This window comes from Lynx canadensis, chromosome X (assembly GCF_007474595.2).
Source record: "Lynx canadensis isolate LIC74 chromosome X, mLynCan4.pri.v2, whole genome shotgun sequence".
Taxonomy (NCBI): Eukaryota; Metazoa; Chordata; class Mammalia; order Carnivora; family Felidae; genus Lynx; species Lynx canadensis.
In genome coordinates this window covers 41,805,837-41,817,084 of record NC_044321.2, presented here as the reverse complement: position 1 = coordinate 41,817,084, position 11,248 = coordinate 41,805,837, and the positions used below count along the sequence as shown (strand labels likewise).

Genomic DNA, 11,248 nt, shown 5'->3' with positions numbered 1-11,248 from the left:
CTCCTGTCCAACCCACAAGGATGATTTAAAGCATGACTGAGCCTGGGGGTGGGTCATGTAGGGGGTCCGTGGGTGTGGGGAAACATTCCTTTGTTAAGGTTAAAAACTGCCAGTTATTTAAGGAGCAACAGCTGCATTTATTCAGGAATAGCTGAGAATTGCAATGCAAGACTAGCAAGGTGTGGCAAAACCATATGCCAGTTCAATAAACAAAGGAGAAGAACGTTACATTCTGGAGAAGGAGGAATTTGGGAGGGGTTGTTTGGAACCAAAGTCTATTGGATAAAAGTAAGAGTTCCTAGTGATGATGGGTTGTCATTGGCAAGTTGCAGGACTAGTCTGTTTCTTGTAGGAGATACAATGTACATCTTTCCCTGCAAGGGGCCTGTAATTGATCATTCTTGCCTTTTGACATACTTCTCTTGGGGGGTGTAATTGACAACCTTTCTTGTAATTGATATTGAGTGGTAAGCTTCTTCTACCAGCCTCCCCTTCTAGCATCCCGAGTCCATTTTAGAAAGGTTTCCCTCTATTAATTTTTTATACCTCGGTCCTCCCCAAACATTGTATATAGTGTAGTGGATCCTGGAGCCTAGCTATCTGGTTCAAATACTAGCTCCATCATTGTGTGACCTTAGGCAGTTTCTTCATCTGTAAAACCTCAAATGAGTGACCTTGGGGTGGGGGCATCTCTAGCTCATGTGGAAATGAATCTTTCTCGACTACCATCTGTTCAGATATCAAAAGTAAGATGCCACCTTGTTATTACTGTGTCCCACTCCCAGCCACTTGTCTGTTCATTCAGCATTAATTTAGTGCCAACTGTGTATATTGCCTTACCTAGTGCTGGGGCCAGTATAAGGTCTTTTCCATTACAAGCTGTACAGGTTTGATCTGTTTTTAATGTAAACCTCATATTTGATTGTACTACACATACATGAGTGCACAGACCATGGGTGACCAGTATCATGAGTTCTCACAAGCAAACATCCATGTGGAACCAGAACGCAGGTTAAGGAACATCCCCAGCCAGCGTTCCAGGAGCATGTCATTTTTAACATCTCTGAAATCAGGCTGCATCTCTCAAGCACTGGTGAGTCATAATTCAATCCGCAGTTTTTTGTCTTTCTTAGTGATACATAAAATAATGGGGCATTTTATAATCAGCGGTGACTCAGGATCAGTGACAACCGGTAAGAACAAGAACAGTAGCAGCAGCAGCATCTAATGTTTACAGATGACTCAAGGAGCCAGGCACTCTGCAGACGCCATCTACTTTAATTCTCTCCACAACCCTGGGAAGTAAGCATTTTTAGTCTCCATGGAAAGACTGAGGAAACTGAGGTCCAGAAAGGTTCAAGCAACTTGTCCACAGTGGATACTTTTAAGCCAAGTCTGTGCCTGCTCCAGGCAGCGCTCCTGGGGATTCAGAGGCTGTGTGATGGAAGTTTCTTCCCCAGGACAAAGCCTGCTGAGGGGGTCCCAGAACACTGGATTTCTAGGGTTTCCTAGCAGGGGGTGGGGAGGCAGGTAAGTGATACTGACAGGCCCTTCCTAGACTCAGCTTGCTCCTGGGACCTGGCCTAGGTGCCGTGGGGAGGGGAGTGAAAGGTGAAGAACAATGAAAGAATTAAAAAGAACCTGAGACTCCCTCCTTCTTCAGCTTCTGAGGCTGCAGGCAAATTCTTAAGGAGCAAAACCAACTCCCACCTCCCACACTTCCACCCTCACCCTGGCTCTCCTTCGTTCCCTCCCCTAAGCCCCTGCCTGCACCTTGGATGGTTCAGAAATTCTTCCACTAGTCTTGCAGATGGATGAGGCCTTTCCTCTCTGGATTCCTCCTCACTGTTATCTTTCTCCCCACTCCCCTCATTCTCTAAAAGGTAGGATACTTGAGATCTTGAATCCACCAGATGTTTGAAATGGGAAGGAGTAGGCACCTCTTCTAAGGCTCTGGTGAGCAAGAGGTACTAATCACTCCCTTGGAAACAGCTTTAAACACCAAGGACAGTTTTGACTTGCTCCTTTTTTCTTTCTGGTGAGTAATTCCTAGAGGAGGAAGGGTGTCTCAGTGCGATCTCAGTTGGGAATCGGTTACATATTGTAAACCTCCATTGTATAGATGAAGAAACTGAGGCTCAGAGGTGGGGCATCTTGCCTGGGTTCTAGAGCAGATCTATCTGATTACTAAGTCTTTGCCTCTTTCATTGCCATCGGCCAGGACTTGGTTTGCACTGAGAACTGGGCAGAACCAAATTTAAAAATTGAGAGGGGGTCCTGCCCATCAGGATCCTGGTGTGTGAGTTGTGGGCATGGAGAGTAAGTCTGACCACTGAGTAGTCTCTTGATCTAATATAATGCTGATTTAATGTTTTGGGTTTTTTTTAAATTACTAAATAAGTAAATTAATAATAAATAACTCCTGCTCATTCACCACACTCACCCTCACACCAAGCACCTCAGGGCCCTTGCACTGGCTGTTCCCTCCAACTAGAGTGCCCTCACACTGGCTGTTCCCTCCACCTGCAGTGCCCTCCCCCCAAATATTTATTGGTTGACTCCTCTCTCTTTAGGTTCTGCACAACTGTCACCTCCTCCAGGTGACTTTCCATGAAGTTTCCATCTGAATGTCATTCCCCCTCAGCATATCACAGCACTTAACCATGATCTGTATCTTTTGTTTCTATTTGATTCCTTGTTTTAGAGCTGTCTCCTCCCCTAGAATGTTGGCCTCACTAGGTTTTTTTCCCCACTGCCTTATCCCCAGCCCCTAAAGTAGTGCCTGGCAGTAAATGTGGAAAGAAAGAAGGGCAAAAGGAAGCAAAGAAATCAATGAGGGAACAAATGAGTGAATATATACATGTAAGGCTAAATAAATGAAATGGTATAGATGAATAAAAGAGACTATATGGAAAAAGGACCCCAACTTTCCATATTTGGAATATAAACAGATTGAGAGAAACAAAAAGACAGTTATTTTATTTCTGTTTAAAAATCCTTATGTGAGGAGAACTAGAAATTTTATATAAAAAGGGGCCCTGGCAATTTGCTAGGGTGAATGTTGGGGATCAGTCAGAGATGACAGCATTGGAAGGGTTGGTGGGGGAGAAATGGGGCTTGAGGGCCTGGAGGCCAGGAGTGGAGGGCAGGAAACAGTGGCTGCCAGGGGAGGAGGCGCAGAACAGGTGGGCAGGGTGACTCAGTCATCCCACTCATCGTCCTCATCCTCATCACCGGCCTGGTCCTCCCCTTCGTCTGGAGGGAAAGAGAAAGCAGGTCTCAGGATGAGCATAAGGGTTCAAGGGACCTGAGTGGGGTGAGGTTCCTGGGGTCTGAGAGTCAGGACTCAGGGTCCTGGGGGACTGAGGTCTCCTGCTGGAAATCACATCCAGGGCCTGTGCAGTTGGATGAGGAAGGGGCCCCCTCAGAGGAACAAGAGTTAGGGTATGGGTTGGAGTTGGAGTTGAAGTTAATGTCATTGTCAAAAATATGGTTAATTGGGATATTACTGTCGCTCACACAAGGGTTAACGTTAACGGGTTTGTTACTTAATTGGGTGGATTTAAATATTATTAGCAAAGATGGAGTATATTACAATATTACTATTTCATACCAGGTTAATGTTAATATTGTTGATACATAATGGGTTATTGACAATATCACTATCAAAGATGAGATTCATTACAATATTGTCATAATGGATTCATAGTAATCTTGTGGATGTACTCTGGGATACATGTTAATACTGCCAATAATAGGTTGAGGTCCATATTACCCTCATATAATTGTCATATAATGACAATATCGTTGACACATCAGGGGATTAATGTTAACATTATTATATAAAGATTTGACTAGTTATATAATTATCACATAATGAGCTAATGTTCACCTATTGACACATGGAGTTAGAGTTAATATTATTGTCCAAGGTGAGGTTCTTTATAATATCATCACATGTGGACTAATGTTAACACTACTGAACATACAGGATTAATATTAATACTGTGGACATGCCTTGGCATTAATGATAATATTATCATCAAAGATAGAGTGAAACAGGTACGCCTGGGTGGCTCAGTCAGTTAAGCCTCCAGCTCTTGATTTCGGCTCAGGTCACGATCTCACAGGTTTGTGAGTTCAAGCCGGTCATCAGGCTTTGCACTACTAGTGCAGAGCCTGCCTGGGATTCTCTCTCTCCCTCTCTCTCTCTGCCCCTCCCCCTCCTGCATATGCCTGTGCCCTCGCTCTCTCTCTCTCTCTCTCAAAACAAATAAACTTTAAAAAAAGATAGAGTGAATTACATTATTGTTCCATAATACAATGTTAACATTGTCAAAAAGGAGATTGATACAAGAGTCATGTATGGATACTATTACTATTGATGGTAACCGTTGGGGTTATTTTTAGACCAACACTAGCCTTGGGAACCAGGCTCTGTCCTGGCAAAGGGCAGGCTCTCACCTGAGGAGTGGATGGCTCTGCTTCTCTTCTGCATCACGTGCATCAGGGCTCCCACCAACCCTTCCGATCTCGGAGGTGGAGGCTGCAGCGCTGAGCTCTCTGGGGCCCCAGGGGTCTGCAGCAAGCAGGGTTCAGCACAGAGGGTTCAAAGCCCGTGACTGGAGCACTCCTCCCTGCCCCTTCATTACTTCCCCTCCCATACACTCCAGTCCCCTTCAAGGTTCCCAGCCTACCTCGCCCCACCAACCTCCCAGCCCTGTTACTGAAACCCCAAAGACTGGGACCTCCATTAATTTCAGCCCTGGCCCCCTAATATCCTGGCTTGCCCAGCACACCCGAGCCCCAGACCCCCAACCCTCAATCCTGCCCATCTTCACCTTGTTCAGCTGAATTCCCTGCCGGATTTGATCCAAAAGTGCCCCCCGACCTCCACTGGGGGCCAGGCCCCCCACAGGCCCCAGAGCAGGAGGAGGGGGAGGGACTGGCCCATCATCAGAGCTGGGTGGTGGTGGTGGTGGTGGTGGTGGTGGTGGAGGCACAGGAGTCCCTCCAGGTCCAGAGGGCGGAGGGGGCGGTGGTCCAGAACGTCCAGTGGCTGGAGGGGGTGGTGGTGGAGGGCCCCCGCGGCCTGGGGGTGGGGGTCCCCGGGGAGTTGGCGGGGGTGGAGCACCTCCCAAAGGTACAGGGGGCAGTGGACCAGAACGACCCTTGTTGCTCCCAATAGTAGGGGGCCGGGGGGGCTGGTTTCCTCCTCGGGATGGCGGTGGCGGCGGTGGAAGTGGCTCTGAGGGGGGAAAATAACACATAGCTATTGTTATAGTTTTCTTCAGAGCCTCAGTTTTGCTCATTTATAAAATGGGTACCCCAACTGATCAACTCCTCACTCAAGCAGTATAAGGGTTTCCATGAGGACTGAGTGACTATATCTCTTATAAACCAGCTACTAGGGCTGGAGAAGAAGGGGGGGGGACTCACCCTGGCGCCTCATCTCCTGCCGCACAGCCTCCAGCCCACCCTGGTCCTCAATGAAATCGTAGATAAGCTTGGAGGTCTCGGCATCTGTGAGCTGGGCCTCACTGATTCCTGCCCTGGAGAACAGACTCCGCAGATCCGGGTCCAGGTTGTTTACCTGCCCAGGAGGAAAAAGGCCAGGGCAGGGGTGGGGGAATAAAGTGGATAGGGAAGGGGCACAGGTTATCAATAGGTCCATCCCCGAGAGGGATCTTCTGAGAGAGGTGTAGAAAGGGTGGGGTCTAGGGGTAGGTCTGAGCCAGTGGACTACAGAAGGGCAGGTGGGTAGTTAAGTGGGTCAAGGGGTCTTTGGAATTACTCACGTCAAATCCATTCTGGGGGTCCCACCCCACGTGGCTGACATGTCTGGGGGAGGTGAGAAGATCCCAGTGAAACCCCACTGCGCTTCCTTCCCTCCCTTCCTAGTGAAGCCCTCTTGCCTTCTGCCCAGAGAGACTCCGAGGAGCCAGAATTAATGAATGAGTCACAAGTGAATGACTGAGTGACTGAATGAGAGCAACAGTTATAGAATTAGAAGGGGTCCATAGTTTGTGGTGCCCATCTGTCTACCCATCCTTTTTTCTACCATCCATCCACCCATCCATTTGCCCACCTGGCCATTTGCATCCACCTGTCAGACCACTGATCTATTGTACATTTGTTTCTCTACTCATCTTCCTATATACATCTGTTTACCCATTTGTCCACCAATCTATCTTCACACATACTTGATCATCCACCCAACCACTTACCCATGTGCTCACCTTTCAATCCATCTACTCTTTTGTCCACCCATTCAACCACATACTTTTGTCTGTCTACTTATCCATTGAACTGTCCATTCATCCACATATCTGGCCACCTGTCCATCCCCATCCACCTTGTTTGTGAACCAACCAGATATCCATCCATCTGTCCACACACTCATCCACTCACCCATCCATCTGCCTACCCACTTCCCATTTACCCATTCACCCATCCATCCACCCACCTATCCATTCATTCCCCAACTCACTCACTCTTTCATCCATCCATTCATCCATCCATCCATTTAGCCATCTACCCACCCATCCATTCACCCACCAGCCCACCCAGGGTGGGACTAAAGTGAAGCAAGTGAGGTGCCTAAGGCGTAAAATTTAATGGGGCCCTCACTCTCAGAGTCATTAGTTACAGTTGCATGACCCTTAGAGTAACTACCTCTATAAATTTTGCAACCTTGGCACCTCACTTGCCTCTCCCTAGTCGTGGCCTTGCATCCACCCACCTATCCACGCATCTACCTACCCACCCACCCATGTGCCCATCCTTCCATCTACTCAGCTCTCTTCCTGTCCAACTTTTCATTCACCCCCCCAGAGGGATCTGTGGGACCAGTGGGGAGAGGTTCTCACTTGAATCCACTGGGTGCACCAATATCAGCTTTGCTGATCTTTTTCTTCCCTGAGCGTTTCTTATCAGCTGGGCCAGGCCCAGGTGCTGGGAGCCCACGGTATCGTGAACTTGTGATGTCCGGGTTTTGGATGTCCACTGTTACTAGCCCCAGGGACAGGGGGCCAGCTGCTGGGCCTGTGGGGAAAATAGTGTGATTGAGCCATTGACCTACTTACCTACCAACCAAAGCATAGGGGCAAGAGACAGGAAGAGTGTTGAGGGAATCTGTGTGTGTGTGTTTGATAGTCACAGAGGGAGTGGGTAAGGGGTCCAAGTAGGGTTTATGGAGAAGTGGATGAGTGGATTCTACAAGCCATTCTTACATTCACCAATTCATTTATTTATTCATTCACTCATGCTTATCACTTAAGTATTGATTCATTCATTCATGGCTCATTGACCAAATTATTTGTTAAATTATTCATTCAGTCAGTCGTTCATTCAATCATTGCTTTATTCACTGATTGAAATGTTATGTCAATTATTCATTTATTTGCTGTTCAATTCATTCAGTTATTCATTGATTTACTCAATCATCCATCCATCTATTCATCCATATATCCACATACTCATTCTCCTATACATCTATGTTTTCATCTTCCCATCAATTCATCCCCCACTCAACCATCTATCCACCACCAATCCATCTACCCACCCATTCGCCCACTTATCTCTACACCCACCCAACTACTCATCCATCCACCCACTCCCCACCCATCTATCCATCCACTCCCCCACCCACCTGTCCACTCAGAGACACAGGAAAGAATCAGCACTCACCCCCTTGGTCTACACCTGGGTGCGGAGGCAGGGGTGGGGGCCCTCTTCTCTCTGGAGAGATGGAACGGATAGAGAGCTATTACAACCCTGCCACAGGTTCCTGGGCTAGCCCTTTATTACCTTCCTTGAACTTGAGGACTGACCTTCATTGGCTGGTGCTGGTGGTGGGGGTAGCTGGCGTCTATCTGTGGAGAGACGGATGGACTGGGAACCAGAACCATAAGAGGAGCTTTTCCAGCTCCCTACCCTTGCATGTACTCCTGCCCAACCTCGTTTTCTCCCCCAAGGCCTCCTCACCTCCACTTTGCCTCTGATTCCTTTTTTGTATCTTCTCCTGCACCAGGGCCCGGAAGGCCTGGGCCTCGCCCTCGTCTGCAAAGTTCAGCCCTGCTTGGCAGTCCTGCACATATCTTGGGTTCAATAGCCTTCCAGGCCCCCCACACCTTTCCCATCTCCTCCCCACATCCCAACTGAGGCCCAGGGGTTGAGTGGCCACTTACATCTCCAGCAAAAGTGTGGAAGTAGGGGGTGGGAGTGGAGTAGACCAACTGTGAGTACAGTTCCTGTTCCCAGAGCAGCTGGCCAGCCTGGAGAGGTGGGAAACACACTGGCACTGAGGTCTGCCCGGGGTGGCAGGCCTCTGTTATCTGGGCAAGGAGAATGATATCATAATTTGGGGCCCCAGGATCGCATTAGAGATTTCCAGCTTAGCATCAGGGAGTTGGGGGTCTAGATGTCAGATGTGGAGGGTTGAGGTACAGTATGGGAGTTGGACACTGCAGTCAGAGATTTGGATTTGGGGTTCAGGGCCCTAGATGTGGGACTTGGGGGCTTGAATAGGAGGATTTAGGACTCTAGTACTAGGAAACAGACTCCATCTTACATCCTTCCTTTATGGGGGCCTTCATTTGGACAGGTAGGGCTCCAGTCCTGGGAGTTGGGGTTGATATTTGAGGTTCAGACATATAGACTTGAAAGCTTTGGGGGTGGGGGATTCAGCCAAGGTGTATGTGCGATTTGAGGTTTGTGGAGCAGAGCTATGGCTTAGGAGCTAGGCAAACATTTAGGGTTCAGGAGTTATGATAGGGAATTTATGGGACCCAAAATGTTAAGTTTAGAACAGATTTGAAGTTAAGGTAAAAATACAGGGCTCTTTTTGTTTGGAGTTCATGAAACAGAACTATACTGTTAGATTTAGGAGTTATACTAATATTTGGGGTTTTATAGATCTTGACATGGAGATTCTGGGTCAATTATCAAAAACAAAGAAAGGCAAACCAGAGTTTGACATCTGGATGAAGTCTTTGGTCCTGGGGCTCAGGTTTACTGATCTGTCCAAGGCCTTGGGGCTATGGACACAGGTATGGGTTTGCAGGGTTGAAAACTGGTTTGCATGTCCAGTGTGGGGAGGTGGGAGTCACCTGAAGGCCGTAAAGACGGATGAAGTAGGACTTCTGGGGGTTATCCTTCACGAAGCACACAGCCCCACAATGCTCCTTGGTCCAGTGCTCTGCTCCGGGAGGCAGTGCCAGGTAGAGCTGAACAACAGCGGTGGCCAGTGTCTGGGAGGGAAGAGAAGGGCTCATTGGAATCTGGTCAGCCAGAGGGTCCAGTTCTCCCATGTCCATGGCTGTTAGGGCTCCAAAGGAAGAGCCACGGCCAGAGGGAGAGTTGACAGACTTGGAAATCAAGATCTTCCTGGGATCGGTGAATGGGGCTAAGTGGATTCTAAGAGAGGAGATGATGGAGAAGGGAAGGAGGAGAGGAAGAGGGGAAGGAAGAAGAGGAAAGGAGAAGGATGGGGAAGATGAGGAGGCAGAGAGGAGTAGAGGAAGAGGAGGAAAGGGAGGGAGACAGGGAGGGCTAGGAGATCCCCAGCTCACCCAGCATTTCCGACCCAGCATCTCGAAGAGTCGCTGGTTCTCGTGGTCCTGGAGGAGCATGGAGGGTACGTTCTGCTGAACCCCTGGTCCTCCGCGACCCCCAGACCTGCCTCCCACAGGGCCCCCACTCATGGTGCCTCCTGCCCTTGTCCTCTCCGGCTAGGCTCTGGGTGCAGGGTAAGAAGAGGAACTTCCGCAGTGAGCAGGGGAACAGGAAGTGCAAAAAACCACAAGGGAAACAAGTCCTCCAGGGGCCCCTGGGTGGGCCTGGCCTCCTCCTCCCTCCCTAGAACAGGCTTGGACCCTCCTCCCTCAGACTGGGGCCCTCTTCCATTCAACTGGTTAAGACCCATCTTTGGACCAGCTCAGGTCCTCTTCTTCTATTCTTACTCCCTGAGGCCCATCTCCCTCTGACTGGCTCAGATCCTCTTCCCTCTGATTGGATGACAGCAAGAGCTAGGCCACTGCTGCACTTCTGCCGGGGGACACTATGGCAGGGAGCAGTCATGGAGCTGGGCAGTCTCCTTCCTCCCCAAAACATCCAGTTGGTCTGGGCCTGAGGCCCAAGGCCCCTCATGCTGAAGAATTACTGTGTTTAAACCTTCCTTCTAATGACACTGGGAGTGCCTGGGATCCCACCCCTCTCCTGAAACCCCAACAATGTGTATGCACCCAGCTCACTTCCCCATCCCTTACTCTTGCCTCCCCACAGTTCCCAAATGATTTTCTGCTTATCATCCCTTTATAGCATATATGAATGCCTAGTCAACATCTTGTTTAGTTTTCATTGCTTTTGAACTTTTAAAAGTCACTCATCTTCAGAGTCTTGCTTTTTCCCCACACAACATTCTATTTTTATCCAACGTTTATGTAGCACTGAACATGTATGCCACACTGTTCTGCCCTCTTTGTAAATATCGACTCATCTAAATCCTCATAACAGCCTATGGGGCATACACTCTTACCATGTCCATTTGATAGTGGGAAATGAGGGAACTGAGGCACACGGCGGTTCCATGATTTTTCCCAGTAGCTCCCAGCTCGCAAGTGGTAGTTCAGTCCTCACTTCTCCGTGGGCCTCAATTTACCATTTGGGGACATGAAGCTCTCAGGCACATACAGCAGTCTGGGGGAGCTGAGCAGGTCTGGGGTGTAACTGACATTCTCTGGTACCTGCAGGGAAACAGCACATCTCAAGGTGGGACCCACACTCGTGCCTGGAAACCTTCAAGCAAGTACAGAGCTTCTCTCCCAAGCCGAAACTCAAAGTTCCTTCTGATGGGGCAATTCCAGCCTCCCTCCCTCCCCTCCTCACAACCCAGCCTTGGGCACCTACAACTCACCAGACAATTTAGGCAATTTCATACCTCTGCCTGGAGCGCCTTCTGGCTTGTCCATAGGGCAAAGCTCTGCTTTGTTGCTCAAAGAGCCATTGTATTCATTCATTTTAATACTGCTCATCATGCTCTTGCCCTGTGCCATGCGTATCTCCAGTATCTGGCACAAACTAGACACCAAATAAATGTTTACTGAAGGAATCAATAAGGGATTAGTGTCGGATTTAGGTTTTCTTTTTTTAATTTTTTAATTTTTTGTGGGGGAGGGGCAGACAGAATCCCAAGCAGGCTCCACACTATCAGTGTGGAGCCCAATGTGGGGCTCAGACTCACGAAACA

General features: G+C 48.8%; 1 protein-coding gene across 1 annotated transcript; it reads right to left on the bottom strand.

The window, feature by feature from the left end:
* Positions 1-2,958: 2,958 nt before the first annotated feature.
* Positions 2,959-9,768, bottom strand: WAS (WASP actin nucleation promoting factor). The gene is made up of 12 exons (XM_030304932.1): positions 9,573-9,768; positions 9,111-9,251; positions 8,190-8,276; positions 7,987-8,089; positions 7,833-7,874; positions 7,690-7,740; positions 6,870-7,044; positions 5,799-5,841; positions 5,440-5,593; positions 4,842-5,248; positions 4,465-4,579; positions 2,959-3,255 (listed from the first exon to the last, which is right to left on the bottom strand). Exons 1-12 carry the CDS (start codon positions 9,702-9,704, stop codon positions 3,200-3,202), a joined length of 1,506 nt encoding a protein of 501 aa, XP_030160792.1. The 5' UTR covers positions 9,705-9,768; the 3' UTR covers positions 2,959-3,199.
* Positions 9,769-11,248: the final 1,480 nt, after the last annotated feature.

Excerpts from the sequence above, each read along its gene's own strand:
- WAS (XM_030304932.1), bottom strand. The coding sequence starts at position 9,704 with ATGAGTGGGGGCCCTGTGGGAGGCAGGTCTGGGGGTCGCGGAGGACCA. Across the intron at positions 5,842-6,869 it reads GGTGCACCCAGTGGATTCAA|ACATGTCAGCCACGTGGGGT; the intron begins GTGAGAACCTCT and ends CACCTCCCCCAG. Across the intron at positions 5,594-5,798 it reads ACCCCCAGAATGGATTTGAC|GTAAACAACCTGGACCCGGA; the intron begins GTGAGTAATTCC and ends CCTCCTGGGCAG.